This window comes from Danio rerio, chromosome 8 (genome assembly GCF_052040795.2).
Source record: "Danio rerio strain M-AB ecotype USA chromosome 8, GRCz13ab, whole genome shotgun sequence".
Classification (NCBI taxonomy): Eukaryota; Metazoa; Chordata; class Actinopteri; order Cypriniformes; family Danionidae; genus Danio; species Danio rerio.
Window position 1 is genome coordinate 16,966,652 of NC_141028.1, and position 15,849 is coordinate 16,982,500.

The window sequence follows — 15,849 nt, forward strand, 5'->3', positions numbered from 1 at the left end:
TTGTAGGTCTTAAATCATTTTGATTAGTTTTTGAACAAATTTTTCTGTCCAACTAAAGCTACCCAATTGGGCTGACACACAATCACCAATAATCCATCTCAGAACAAAGAGATGCAATTCAAAACAGCTGTTATTCATTTTTCACAGCAAATTCTTCACATTAAATTTCCTAATCAGAGAAAGAAAGCTAAAGCAACCCATCATTTATATTATCATCCATTGATACAAAAACTATTTACAGAAGTAACCAGGCCATTAGAAGAAATCCTTAGTGTTTAGCCCTGCATATGTCTAAGATTTCATTCATAATGCTCTTAAAACGTCTTAAAATTGATTTGAAGAAATCTGCAGAAACCCTGTCATAGTTAAACTTTAGAAGATAATAACCTATGTATGGATCATTCACTAATGCAAACAAAAATGGTGGGTCACAAACTTTATTCCAAAAGGTCATCAGCTGATAAATTATATCTTTTGGACCAATAACAATTATAGTACAAATATGCATTTATCAGCCAACTCCTGAAATTGTTGCTGATATATCATGCATCACTAATTTAATTACAATGGCTTTTATTGTATCAGTACAAGTACCTTCAATGTATTAGTTAATGAAACCTCAAGGTAAAGTGTGACTCCTTCATTTATGTTCTGAAGATGAACAAATGTCTCATCAGTTTATAACAACATTAATGTGAAGAAATGATGACAGAGCTTTCATTTAGGGATAAACAAACCCTTTTATTTCTTGCTGTTGAATTGTTCCTAATTAGCAGATCCCTTATAGAGACACAAACTACTTTTTTAGTATGCAGCCTGAAGAATATAATAATTCCAAGTTGAATGGTAACTTCAGAGCAGCACCTCTGTCTTTGGTCTCTGTCTCTGGTCAGTCTTTGTTGTCATTGGAGCTCTCAGTGACTCTGTGCTCTCTCTTCTCTCTGTGGCTGCAGGTTCCTGATTGGATGATTGGGGTTCTGTGGTGTTTGGTGGACGGGGCTCACTGCTGTGGGTCTGTTAGTGGGGCGGTGGGGCGAATTTAGGAGCGAGATCGTGTTGGGGCAGGTTGCATGTTTGCATGCTGTTTGTGTCATGGCCATTAACATCATTCCATTGCAGCAGATGTTCCAGGGATATGCATGGAGGGCATGGGAGAACGAGGAAAGATGTTCTTGAGCAATAATAGAAAACCCAAAGAGAGTCAGTCATAACCTGGTACTAACATGTTTGCCTCTACCATCTTCTCATGTTCATCATGACATGCTCCTGCATGATTTCATTCCTCATTCTTCGACCCCTTAGTAGGATCTAACCACTTATCCAACCACTTTCATCTCATTTGTTTGATTTTTCACTTTTTGTTTCTGCTCATTGATGCATTCCATTTTAACCATGGCGTAACTTTCAAAAGCATGACCAATCAGAGTAGAGGAGGCATGGTGCGACAGTCCCCACTGCAACATCCACCACTTGCCCCACCCCCCTCTGCATAAGTCTGGAGGATCTTGACCAGCAGGGGGAACCAAACCAGCAGAGGAAACTCCAGCGAGGACCTTGAACACCGACCCGTCATCTCCGCCTTAATGACAGGCCTCTGTATGGAAACCAAAACCCTATAGGGGTCTATCTGATCCTCAATGCCCATAAAGGTGGGCTTGCCAGCTCTCTGCGGTGCTTTTTTTTCATCATTTCTTGTCCAGCTCCCGGTGTCACGTGCTGAAAGACATGCTCACTGCCTCCTAACAAGGGACCACACGTCTCCAGAATCTGATCTCAAGTGCGTGTATTTGTGAATGTGATTCTTACTTATCAAACTGTGTATGCATATGGATGCGTATATGCATATGTATATACCTAGTTAGTTTTGAATATTAAACTGTATGTATTAACATCTTTATTTCAGAATGAATGTGCCATTGTGACTCTTTTTTTTTTTCTCTTAACCAAGCAAGTGACTTTCAGGCTTTGCTTTTCAGAACCGTGCCGTAATCTCTTTGTAACCAGTTCCTTTTCCTGTTTGAAGTCTGTTCTTAGGACCCTGGTCTTAATCGATGCACTTTTTACCCTGTTGCATTTGAATTGGAGTCATAGAGAGTGAATGCTGTCGGGTGTGAATGCTTTCTTTCGCGTGAATGTGCTGTACAGCGAGGCAAAGTTGACCACTATATACTGGGGTTTGTTTTGGAGCAAGAGCAACTGAGAAATAAATACTTATGTCTGTTTGTCTCGTTTATCCTGTCTTTTTTTGTATGTATGTATATTTCATTGTTCCTGTGCATCTGCATTGGGCATTTTTAGGAGTTAGATACTGTATATGCAGTGTATTATAGTTGCATTATGTCATGCGTTAAACCTGAAATACACAAATATTTTACTGTTTAGGAGATTTTAGTTAAGTTTTTTTTTTTTTTTAGATTTTATTGTATTTCATTCATTCATTCATTTTCTTTTGGCTTTGTCCCTTATTTATCAGGGGTTGCCAAAGCCCAATGAACTGCCAAATATTCCAACATATGTTTTACACAGTGGATGCTGGGGGTGTCGAAATTAATTGTTTCTTCGGTGCACCGCGATGCAGACGCAGACAATTCGGTATCGGTTCAGTAATAATTATAAACAGTGATTACGCACTGACGCCATTCATCTCATTCATTCATTCATTTTCTTTGCGGCTTAGTCCCTTTATTAATCCGGGGTCGCCACAATGGAATGAACTGCCAACTTATCCAGCACATGTTTTACGTAGCTGATGCCCTTCCAACTGCAATCCATCTCTGGGAAACATCCATACACACTCATTCACACATATACACTATAGATAATTTGGCCTACCCAATTCACCTGTACCGCATGTCTTTGGACTGTGGGGGAAACCAGAGCACCCGAAGGAAATCTATGCGAACGCAGGAAAAACATGCAAACTCCACACAGAAAAGCCAACTGACACAGAAGAGGCTCGAACCAGCGATCTTCTTGCTGTGAGGTGGCTATTCATCTCATATTCCCGATAATGGGTTAGTTTACTAAGGCGAGGGAGGCCTCCGCGAGTAATTACAACACTCTGAATACTTAAAAACGCAGAAACTCTGCACAATTAATTGCATGTGTGTTTGCTGGACAGTCCTTCACTGACACTGAAGTTACAGCAGAAGCCCTGTTTCACTGTTATGGAGAATATGAAAGTAAACTCCATCTCTCTGTCTATCACTGTGGACCTCTGACCTGCTATCATGAGGTAACTTTTCCTGTCTTCTCAGCTGTCACAGCGATACTTCTGGATACAGACGAGAGTATGTCTGCTGAGTGAGTTTTCTCCTCCGCCTCTATTAAGGATCAGCTGTGACCGCCGCTGACGAACAACACCACAGTGTCAGAGCCAATCGCCACAGTCATTGGTCCCATACGGACTCGGACATGTCTGTTACTTCAGTCCCGCTCCTTCTGGGTGCTCTTCCACATTCGATTACTCCCGCTATTCACTCTGTTAACCCGCTGTTTGCTAAGAACACTTTTCTTCTCGACTGACTGTTCCCATTGAATTAAGACGAGAGAGAAGAGCTGAACGCTCTCTCTTTGCTCTACAATGGTGCTGATAAGTGAAACTGAGCTCTCTGGAATCATAATAAAATACATAAATAAAAATGCATTGTTGCCTTAGTATTGCAAGCTAATGTAAACAGAAGTCATCAATACTTTAAAAGAGCTCAATTATTTTGATGTCGACATAATTATTCTATAATAATATATAGAGAAGGGGGACATTTTTTTTTTTTTTAGCTTTTTCTCTTTATTTTCCTAAGCAATATATTTCAGCATGCACTTTACAAAATGCCCTCTTTTTTATTGCGAGAACATGCAAATCTACAGTCATATGTGTGAAGCTGTTGCATTGTCAGGCGTTTGTACCTCAATAAATATGTTTATTGTTTTTTGAATTGTTATGTAGGCATTTTTTTTTCTAAGCATAGCAAAAACTCAACCCGTGACCTTCTTGCTAAGAGGCAACAGTGCAAACCACTAAGCCACAGTGCTGCCATGATGGTTAATTTATTTTGATCAAATCATAGTAATAACATTAATATTGTGAAATGATATTACAATTTAAAATAGGAATATTCTATTCTAACATATTGTAAATTATCATTCATTTCTGTGACGACAATGCTGTATGTTCTTTGTCATATCTCTATCCTTGCTGAATAACAGGATGTATCGGGAAACACAACAAAAACATTTCTGTAATGATTTAAAAAAACCTTTTATTAGAGATTTATTCCATATTTTATTTCCGAATATTTATGAGTGACTATTTACAAATCAATAATACTTAATACAATATATTATACAAACTAGCCTTCACGTGCGTACACTAGTGATGAATATGTACATCGCTTTCCATTTTTTAACAGATCAACACTGTTCGACCAATGACATTTCTAAAAGTTTACAAACTTTCTCCCGTTCCTTCATAGCACTAAGAACATTCGTCTTGAAGGTGTGGACCATCACGTCATTTCAAGTGTTACATACACCTCTCAGCCTCCAACTTTACCTGAATTTCCTGGGCTTGATGATGTACGGGTCATCAGATATATTCTAGGTCCTCTTCCTTCTTTTCTTGAAGGCTAAACTGGTACCTGCCCATTCCATCAGACAAAAGCGTGGTGGAGCACACACCTCTGGAATGTGCATATAGAAGAAAGTCCATCAACAAGTGCCATTTGAACTCATGATTCATGAATGGCTTCCGACTTGCAATCTGATCATGAGCTTTTGAAGCTTGTAATCTGTCAGGGAACGTCTTTTTCAGGTGCAGATGAGCTTTTTAGTCTCTACAGAGCGCTTTGAACAGTTTCAGCTTGCTCAGAGTCTAATGCATATCTATATATATATATATATATATATATATATATATATATATATATATATATATATATATAAAGTGTCTGGTTGTTCAGAGTTCTGTGTGTTTGACTGCAGGCTCTAGTTTTCTAGACAGGGCCGTGAGGATGAGCTTGAATTTGTCGTATCTCTCAGTCTGCTCCACTGCAGCTCCTCTGCTCCCCCAGAGCAAACGCAGCTGGAAATCTGTCCTCAAGATCTCCAGCATGTCTTCATGGGGTTGGAAGTCTGGAAAGAGAAAAAGAGAGAGAGATTTTATTAACACTTTCAGTTTCACTCTTACTTTTTAGTCATGTGCATAATGCAACTACATTTGGTTGCCTGTTCAACTTTTTTTTCTTTAATCTTTTATCAGAACACACAAAGTTCAGTCATATTGGAGTATGACAATTAGCTTTTACAACCAAATGAACACCTGAAAAAAGCTGGTAGTAGTACCTAACAACTGTATTTTACACTGTAAACTGAACATGTTGTTGTGGCATTTTAAATCATTTGAAAAGATTTCCGATCTCTACTGTATGCATAGTGGAAGAAATCACGGGGAACCAAGAACTGGTTAGTAATTATTTTGACAGATGAGTCTTTTATAACAAAATCTTATCGTGTTGTGATTGCTGTCTTCTAAGCTAAAGAATGGAACCATTATAAAAGATGTAAAAAATAAAAATAAAAAACACAGTGACTGCTAGCCCATTTTGAGGAAAACACAACACAGTGGGGTTAGTTGTTACAAGGTGTTACAATTACGCCACACACACTGTTGGACACCAATTAAAGTAACACAATATTTTTTTTTTATTTTGAGTGTAACATTGAAAACTGTTTAAATAAAAATGTTTTTTAATTGAGACTTTTTTTTAATAGAAAAAAAAATATTTTATTGCTAATAATGCAATGAAATGCATTGTATAATAATAGATAAATGGATAATAATGCAAATAGATTCAAATGCGTTTATCCAATAAACAAATAAATAAATAACCATACTGAGCTATTCAGAATAAAAAAAGAATTGAGCCAATTACTGAGAAAATATAGCTACCATTTAAAATAAACTGAATTTAAATTATTTGTGTGAAATCTGACTTCATAAGCATGTGTTACAACTAACCCTCTGTCAGTTACAACTTGCCCCACAGGTGGGGTAAATAGTAACCTTTTTACTCCTGGCTCTTTTGGCAAAACTGCACAGAAACCATAGGTCCGGCGATCATAATTCAGTGCCCATTTGTAGGAGAGGCTTGTGTGTTGTCGGTTAAAAAATATGGTTAGTCTAACCCCATTACTTTGTTCATTATTTGACCAAAACCAAAAAGTGTTACTTTATATTTATTTTATATTAATTTAAATCTTGAGCTCTTGAACGCAGCAGGACTGTGGGTACACGAGCAACACTTTTTGTCCAGACTATTTCAAAGAGAACCAATTGCATCAGTTGTGTTTCCTCTATGCACGGTTGTTTCACACAAGTAAACGGGAGCACGAATGTAATCATCCTCATAAGGTATTCACCTGCTTTCTTTTGCTTGCGCAAACAGTTATTTTTGTAAGTCATGCTGCTTCTCGATTCTAAGATCACATTTGCACGCATATTGGGCCATCTTTATTATCGAACCCTGCTTTAAGAAAACTACCAATTAAAAATAATTTCCAACTAGCCAAAGTGGCTAGTCAGAGCGGCTGTCTTACCCGCCAGAGCTGAAATCTACCCACTTTCGGTGGGTGTCAACCCCTGGGTGCAATGTATTTTGGGTATTCCTACAAATATACCCATACAAAATAAAACTGATTTTGTGGTCCAGAGACACATTTACTTATTAGGTTGCTGAAAATAAAACTAGAAGTAAATATAAATGTGTATACTATATATAAGTTTAAGACATTGGTTTACTTGCCAATTTTACTGTAACCTTTAGTCCTAAAAGCTGTTGTAAATCAGTAACTGTTGTTACAAATGTTACTACTTCAATGTGTTCCTTATGCGGCCATTCATACCGCGGCGATGGGGGTAATTGGTGCGCCAGCAGCTTTTGGCTACTGGGTGGCACTTTAACCACAGATATTCAGCTTTGCCTTTTCAATTCATTTCAATTTTCAATTAAAATATAATTTTGATTTAGTTTTCTTAGTAATAAACATGCTCTTACACTATACTGTATGTTTTAAAAAAGATACATGGTGAGAAGTATAGCCATAGGCTTCAAAAAGCAAATACAAGAATTAAGTTTTTTAGCCTTTAGTGCCCTATTAAGTTGAGTTGGGGTGAAAATAATGTTTTGATTTCTTTGACCATCATGGCGATGTTATTACCTCATATCCTAAACGTGCGGATATGAAAAACAGCAAAAGAATATTAAGATGATCGTGCCAGTGGAGCACATCACCTGATTGTGAACTTGTGATCACCTGAACTTACTTTATCAGTAGGCTATTTATTATTTATTACAGGCTATGTTACAAATATTTGACCAACTGCCACTTCATGTAAAACACTCTCATTTTTGAATAAATTAATTAAATAATATCCGCAAGCAAAGTGACCCGCATATTATTTATCGTCTGTTTACAGAGCGACAGCAATTTTAAACGGTGCCGGTATTAGCTCTGGCGGTAATGGCCACTTTGAACTCTCACCTACTGTAGGTAATTATATTGATTTACATCCCAAAATTTAAAGTGAAAATCCCTGTAGTGATTCATTCTGAGTGACGTGACTAAGGAAATGATGACTGACTCAAAAGTAAGTAGCTCATGTTAATGCAGTATCTGCTCTAAAAAAATGTCTTCAACTGGATAATAGCTGATAACCACATATTACGAGTCCAACATTTGTGAATTGAACCGTATTGCTTATGCTGTATGCTTATTTTGGCTATTTACCCTCTAAAAAGAATCCATAATTCAAGTGCTAATTTTTAATCTGTGTTTTCATGGAGCTCTAGTCTTTAATATAAACGTTTTATCAGATCGATGTGTTTGGCTTAAAGTCCTGCATGTTCCTGTTGAAATGACTGTGGTAATGTCCTTGATTTACCCTGGAGGATCCGCTGTGCATTGCAGGTGTAGGTGTCTGCATTGCGCGCAACCGCTCGAGCTCCTTCCAGGTGCCGAAACATGATTTCACAGCCTTGATCGGTGTTTTCCCAAACGTCCATACCCTCGAAGGTGACTGCAGGCCTCTCCATCAAGGTGAGCAGCGGCATCAGCAGAGGAACACTGGCATTGCTCAGCGGGATTTCAGCTGGAAACACAGAGGTTGTGTCCCACATTACACACTATGTACAGTTCAAGTCAAAAATGATTAGCCCTGCTGTAAAATTTTTCTTTTTCAAATATTTCAACAGAGCAAGGAATTTTTCACAGTATTTCTGATAAAATGTTCTTGTCTAGATAAATTCTTTGGGCTAATAATTCTGATTATTAGCCCATAATAAACAGAATTATTATAAAATATTTTAATTATTATTAAATAATTCTGATTTTAACTGTATGTACTTATGCACTCAAGTGTTTATGTTGTGAACTTCATAAGGTTATTTTATTAATCATCGTGGTCTGAAAGTTCTGCATTCTTTACAATGTGAAGGGTCCAACATTAACTGTTTTTTTGTATAAATAAGTGTGTAATCTGGTTATTTATCTGGTTACACTACTTGCACTCATAGGAAAAAATGTAAATGACCTCATCTATACTCGGCCGCATGTGGTTCTATACCTTTGAGTTTCATCTGTTGAACGCAAAATAAAAGAAGATATTCTGAATATTGCTGATACTCATCGACTTTTATAGTTGGAAAAAATTACTATGGAAGTCAATGGGTACCAGCAACCAGCATTTTCTAAATATCATCTTTTGTGTTCAACAAAAGAAAGAAACTCAAATAGGTTCAAAGCAACTGAAGGATAAGGGCAGAATTAAAAAAATTTACGCAAGCTATTCCTTTTAAAACAACATTTCAGTGTGTGAATTTAGATGCTTCTCTCTGACAAAAGTCTTGTCGTTGATCCCAGTAGTAAGAGCAACAAATCATAACTTGACTTCTAGTTGATCATTTAGAAAAGTGGCAGAAGGTAGATTTTTCAGATGAATCATCTTTCCAACTGATCAAATCATCACACACTGCAGAAGACCTATTGGAACCCACATGGACCCAAGATTCTAACAGAAATCAGTCAAGTTTGGTGAAGGAAAATGGTTTGGTGTCACATTCATTAACAAGAGATCAGCAGAGTGGATAGCAACATCAACAGCCTGAGGTATCAAGACATTTGTGCTGCCCAATTACATTACAAACCAAAGAAAAGGGCAAATTCTTCAGCAAGATAGCTCTCCTCATACTTCAGCCTCCACAATCAAAGTTCCTGAAAGCAAAGAAGGTCAGGGTGCTCAAGGATTGACCAGCCCAGTCACCAGACATGAACATTATTGAGCATGTCTGGGGTAAGATGGAGGCATTGAAGATGATTCCAAAGAATCTTGATGAACTCTGGAAGTCCTGCAAGAACGCTTTCTTTGCCCTTCCAGATGACTTTACTAATAAGTTATTTGAGTCATTGCACAGATGTATGGATGCAGTCCTCCAAGCTCATGGGAGTCAGACACAATATTAATTCTTTTTTCACTGCAGCATGACTTTATATTCTATACTGTACATTATTTCTGTGAAGTGGCAATACTTTTGTCTAAGCAAAGGCAGTCCTTACTGTCCTAATTACAGTAAATAAGTAAAAATCAAGGCATGATCATATTTTATTTTGCTAAAATAAGTGTAATCTAGAGGCCTTTGCCTTTCATATCAGCCACTTCTGATACCAAATGATCAACTAAAAGTCCTAAAACTTGGCTAGGCAACAAGACTTTTGTCAGGTGGTGTAAGAGAACTAAAATGAGGCATTTTAAACATGCTCTTTTGTCAAATACTCACCACCTCCTTCATAGAGTCCTTTGTAGAACGGTTTTAAAGATTTCTCATAAATGATGGCAGTCTGTGTATATTTCCTCCGCAAGCTAGTCCATGTGTGATCCAGTCTGGTAATCTGTTCATACAAGACACATCACAGTTTAAAAGCCTCCATATGACCACATGCAGAGGGGTAAAAAAAAATCGGTAGTGTAAGTTAATAGAAAGTGGCAGATAGAAGAAGCCTCTGGGTACCTGAGGCATGTCCAGTGCTTTCATTATGGAGGAAAAGGCATAAAGATCCCCCATGGAGTCTTTGAGCTCCAGAGCCACCAGAATGATCCGGTTTAGTGTGGCTGCTCGCTCCTCCAGACTTCCTGTACACCCCAGGATGTCCACAGCCACTCCGATCGCCATAGTGTTATGCCTGTTAGAGAAGATCCAGCCATGCATGTTTAATGTCTTTGGACACTGCAGATTGCCGTCTGTGGTCATTAATGTAGAAAATGGAGGGTATTTCGGAAATTTGTTTTCAGGACATGCAAGAAGTTAGTGGCTTTTTTAGTTTTCAATTGTTTTTATTTAGTTTTTTGTTGCTAAACTGGTCCTTGGTTATTTCTGAAATTTAAGTCAAAGGCTAGCAGTCGTTCCAGCGTCAATAAAACATATACAGCAAAAAATCCTGTCAATCTATTATGTTTAAACCAAATTATAAATGATAAATCCAGAAAAAAATTCCATTTCCATAGCTGTATGTCATACACAATGCTTTATTTCTTTAAGAAAGATGTCTGTAGTGAGCCATCATGACGTGTTGACTGCATCTGTTTACCTCTCTATGAGGTCCAGCCTCAGCTGTCGTCCATGAGGAAGGGTCACCAGCTCCAGCCCGGAGCTCACACCCATCTGACCTTTCACCTCCTCAGAAACATTCAGTATCCTGGCAACCTGTAACACGAAGACACAGCATTAGCATTAAAGGTTGTATCATCCCTAATCAACAGTAGTAAAGCAGTGATTGCATAGAGTCTACTTTGTTTTGTTTTTTGTTCATAATGTTTTCCTGTGACTGATTTAATGAAACGGCTTAAGATGTAATTCCCAAAAACACAGACAAACACTCTGAAGCCTCTTTCATAAGCAGAAGGCAATGTGGAGAGTCACGTGTGCCTTTATAAAATTGGATTCGTCCACTTTTAGCCACTGCACGACTGTGCTCTGGTCCTCTGGTTGGCTGGAAGAACCAGTCTCTAACCTGAAGAATAGGCTGAGTCATATAATGAGACTAATTACAGAGCGGTTGCTCATGATTGTATTCAGCAAGTGGGTGTGGGGGGGCAAGCCCTAATTCTGTTTCATCTTGACTTTTCTCCTTTTGTTGTTCTATGTTTGGTTTCCTTTTTTAAATTTTGCTTCCATTTTATTGAAATCAAAAGCTATCTGATGTACAGTCTAGTCATCCGTTCTGTGGTTAATATTATATTAGCTGATATGTGAAGAATAGCTGATGACGGGCCATTAAGTTATTAATATTATTAGTGAAACACCTTGGGTGTGTGTGTTTTGTGTTATTTAATCAAGCAGGGTCAATTATTCCGCTTATACTATGATTACCACACCTAAAGACACTGTTCAGATATTTTATTTTAAAGGGCACCTATTTTACCCCTTTTCCCAGATTTAAGAGAAGTGTTTTGTGTCTCCAGAATGTGTCTGTAAAATTTCAGTTTAAAATACTTATCAGATGATTTATTATAGCTTTCAGAATATTGGAATTTTCTGCTCTGAACACTATGTATCTGTTTTTGTTGCCTGTGCCTTTAATCCTAGTTCCCACGTGCCTCTCAGAGTGTCTCAATCTTTGCATCGGCTACATCAGATAAACAGCACAGTGACAGACATGAATGGAGATCTCATGTAATGTTTGGGAGATATACTACAGTAAGATCTTTCCCAATGATTATTTGATGTATTTGTTGAGGCGTTAATTCAAGCCTTTCTGCAATGATGAGTCGTTATAAAGTTTACACATAGTTTAACTTTGCACTGTTTTTGCACAGCAAATGTAACAGGATACACGTTATTATCCACTGCTGTATGAATATCCGTTATGTTAATGTAGAAAATAAACCTGATTTAACGTCCACAATCCAGGATTTAAGTGTCTTCTTTTATAATTGAACTGACATGTGGCTGTGATGATGAATTACATTGATTTTACCGTCTTTATTACAAACATGCACTGTTTTAAAAAACAAGATCACATTTGATGATTGATTTAATGTCAGAAATTTTTTAAAAGAGACTTATTGTCTTTATATCATGACAATATGACTGTATCTACACACAGTTCTGTCCAAACAGCTTTCAAAAAATGATTTTCATCATAGGTGCCTTTTAAGACATCTGTCAGATTTTTATTTATTTTATTTCCACACATCTCATCGAAAGCTTTAATTTTTTTTTAATTTTTCATTTGACTTGAAAGTTGTGGGCTGTGAAATAACTTAAATAATTCACCGTAATTGCAGGGGACCGTAATGTGGTCCAGAGCCAAGAGTGCAGAATAGCCTAACCTGATTTCAACAAGTAGGACATGTTCCTGGATTAACATCTATGTTGATCCTGGAACAACATTCCAAACAGCCAATCAGAATTAAGAGATATGTTTACTGTTTATGTCAAGTTTAGGCTTATGGTTAGGTTTATGCACTTCTACACGAGTATTGGGAATAATTTACAGTTATGGTTGGGTTAGTAGTATGGTTATGTATGAATTGCATTTTTGCACAAAAATGATGTTCCAAGATCAACATATTAATCCAGGATCGCATTGTACCTGGGAAAATCATGATGTGCTGCAGGATATTAGAATGTTCATCGGCCAACTAGAATCAAGCATTCCATGCAAGTACAGTAGTCAACATTTGAAGTCAATATAAATCATGTCAAAATTTTACTAGGAAAAGAATAGATGTAGTTTTAGGACAAGTTTGATGAAAGGTGATGGTCTATATCAAATGCTGACTACTGTATATATTCCATATAAGCCCTGTAGTAAAAGAGCTTTTAATGTGGCTGTTTGTAAAGTGTACACTAGCATTTAAGACATGCAAGTAATTAAACCTTTAATAAGCTATGAATGAGCAGGAATTAAAAATCAGCAATAGTATATTTATAAATAATTATTTAGTCATTTGGCAATAATACAGGATACATATTAAGTAGCTAATAAACTTTGACTTCATATTGCCTCCAGGGATGATGAAGATTACCTGACAGTCTGCTTGCAGGATGTGTTTGGCGATGGTCTTTGGATCCTGACTGACCAGCAGTTCTTTGGCTTTCTTCAGCACCGTCATCTCCAGAGGCTTGTTCTCCTTAGGCAGCAGCCTGAAGTTGACATCTGCAGGTCTGAACGCTGATTTAGTTTCAAACACAGGTTTTTGGAAAGCTTTCTTGCCGTTCTGTTCTTTATCCGCATCCTCTTCGGTGTCTTCCTCGCTGTCGTTGTCTAAGGCCTCAATGGCATTGTGGTAGGAGCTGCGGTCTAGTTTAATGCTGCCGTCTGTCTTTAGCCTCTCCACATATCCATTAGCCTGTAAGCTGTTCATCTTTTCCCAGTCAGCAGGGCTGCATGGACTCAGTTCACAGTAGCTCATTTCTGGACTGCCTGACTGCTGCTGCTGGGGTGAAGGTCTGTGCTTGTGGGGCTTGACTGGAGGGACAGGTGGGACGACAAGGGTTTTCAGGCCTGGGATGCACGGTACTCTTACTGTGGGGACCTTGCTGGGTTTAGGGGGTGGTTTGGGACACAGCTGGCTGTCAGAGCCGCGGATGGCCTCACCAGGCAGAGTGTCAAAGGCCATTCTGCGTGGCACTGTGGGACTCAGTGCTGGCTCGCTTCCCGTTCGAAAAACTGGGGATTTGGGGCACGGCTGGTGCTCCATATGCTGAACCTGAGCCTGGGGCCTAGAGCCTGAAAACAGAAGGATGTGTTCAATAATTCATCTCATCACTCTTTTGATCAAATTGTACAATAAAGTCCATAATAATAATCTAGAGTGGATTTAACCAATAAGCAAGGTAAGCAGCCGCTTAGAGGCCCCCAAATAAATACCTAGAATTATACCTATAAATTATATATATAACATTGTTTTCTATCGTAATTTGTATGGTGAGGGTCTGAAATTTTTCATTTGAATGTAATCATTACATCTGCGCAAATGTGTCACCCACCCTCAATCATGGACCGGTCAAATCAGGAAAGATTTAGTTTTACAAACAAAATACTTCATTTATTATTTTTAGTTACATTTTTCAATCATTCAATTTTTTGTTATGACTTCAAATTAAAAGGTTTTACAAGATGTTACAAAATGCTTTACATGTTGTTATTATTTTGCATTAAGATAAAATGTAGAAAAGGAGACCGAGTGATATAAGAAAAAAAAACTGCAAAATAAATGAAAGTACAAAACGTGCATTTTAGATCTTTTGGAATAGTTGGAATTGCTTAGGGCACCCAAATCACTAAATCCGTCCCTGGAATAATAATTTGATGATGAGCTGTTAAATTATTAGAATTTAAGTAAAATATACCTCAGCTGTGCAATTTGTTTAAGTTTTCTCATAATTCAAGAGCAGAGCAGAGTTAGTTATTTCACTTGGAATGGTTCCCACACTTAAAGACACTGTTAAGATGTCGAACATTTGTCAGATTCTTGACCTCAGCCAGTTCCAGTGTGTAGTTTCTTACACATTTCAACCAAATCCTTAAGTTTTTTTTTTGTTTATTATTACTATTATAATTATTATTATTTATACATTCATCCATGGTCTAGCAGCATGTACCTACAGTATAACTGTATTTCAGCTTAGCAACCATCTAAAATGGTTCTTTCAAGGAATCCGGTCTCTGAGCCCTTCCTTTCTGAGAGCCTACTCTGCTCTGATTGGTCAGATGGATCATAATGTTGGGTCCCAATCGGTTTCAGGCTGCATTTAGGCACTGCTACTGTTTTAAAAGTAAGGGTTTGGCACCAGCATAAAAAAACAACAATACACAACGCTTTTCGTAAAGCAATCCTCATGGAAAAAAAACTGCAATTACTGACTCAGATCACAATCAGTTCTTTCTTTTGGAAGACAATATCTCCCTTTTATTGTCCACTTTGATCTTTGAAACTTTGAAGACCTTTTGAATTCACAGACAGTCATGTTTCACACATTACTTGAAAGGATAAATCCCAAAAAAGCTTAAAAGAGATTTTAACAATACAATTAAACAATATGTTTAAGGCTTATTATAATATCAGTAAGATATATACAGTTTAAGTCAGCATCATTAGCCTCCCCCCCTATATATTTTGATAGAACATAATTTATATAATTCTGTTTAACGGAAATATTTTTTCAACAATTTTCTAATAGTTTCAATAACTCATTTCTAATAACTAATTTATTTTATCTTTGTTATGATGACAGTAAATAATATTTTACCAGATATTTTCCAACATACAAGTATGCACCCTAAAGTGACATTTAAAGGCTTAACTAGGTTAATAAGGTTAACTAGGCAGGTTATGGTAATTAGGCAAGTCACTGTATAACAATAGTTTATTCTGCAGGGCCCAGTTTTTCAACAGTAATCCAGTGGGATTTTGGATCACGAATTGGATCAAATCTTGGAAATGGGATTTTCAAAAGTAACAGGAATTTTGTATTAAGATCAGACCACGTAATTCAATCTTACATTGGATTTAAATCAAACCTGCCCTTTGGGTTATGCAAAACTTTGAACTCAAATTGGGATCTATTTGACACAAAAAAACAGGATTATCCTGATCCCATCACAAGGGTGGATTCAGTTTTGACTTTTTTTGAACTAAATAAAATAAAAAAAGGTTTTGTTTTTTAAGTAAATGATCACAAACTTAATGGTTACTTATGATATATAAATTCTGTCATATTTAAAGTCTATATAAAGCATGTCACATCTAATGCGATACGGTAAACAACAACAGCAAAACAATATTAAAGC

At 37.2% G+C, this 15,849-nt stretch overlaps 2 protein-coding genes across 6 annotated transcripts in view; one reads left to right on the forward strand and one right to left on the reverse strand.

Moving 5' to 3' along the window:
- fnbp1l (formin binding protein 1-like) overlaps nucleotides 1–2,222 on the forward strand; it is a 100,365-nt gene extending 98,143 nt beyond the window's left edge. For both annotated transcript variants that reach the window (XM_087263163.1, XM_087263164.1), the window contains one exon: nucleotides 954–2,222. In XM_087263163.1, coding sequence (XP_087119289.1) covers nucleotides 954–961 — 8 coding nt within the window. In that variant the 3' untranslated portion in view covers nucleotides 962–2,222. The remainder of the gene's footprint in view (nucleotides 1–953) is intronic.
- A 2,020-nt stretch (nucleotides 2,223–4,242) lies between these two features.
- Nucleotides 4,243–15,849, reverse strand: part of bcar3 (BCAR3 adaptor protein, NSP family member) — a 153,889-nt gene continuing 142,282 nt past the window's right edge. For 3 of the 4 annotated variants that reach the window (XM_087263752.1, XM_087263753.1, XM_087263754.1), the window contains 6 exons: nucleotides 13,082–13,785; nucleotides 10,639–10,754; nucleotides 10,062–10,233; nucleotides 9,831–9,942; nucleotides 7,940–8,146; nucleotides 4,243–5,130 (listed from right to left, as the gene is read on the reverse strand). In XM_087263752.1, coding sequence (XP_087119878.1) covers nucleotides 4,955–5,130; nucleotides 7,940–8,146; nucleotides 9,831–9,942; nucleotides 10,062–10,233; nucleotides 10,639–10,754; nucleotides 13,082–13,785 — 1,487 coding nt within the window. In that variant the 3' untranslated portion in view covers nucleotides 4,243–4,954. 4 annotated transcript variants of the gene reach the window in all.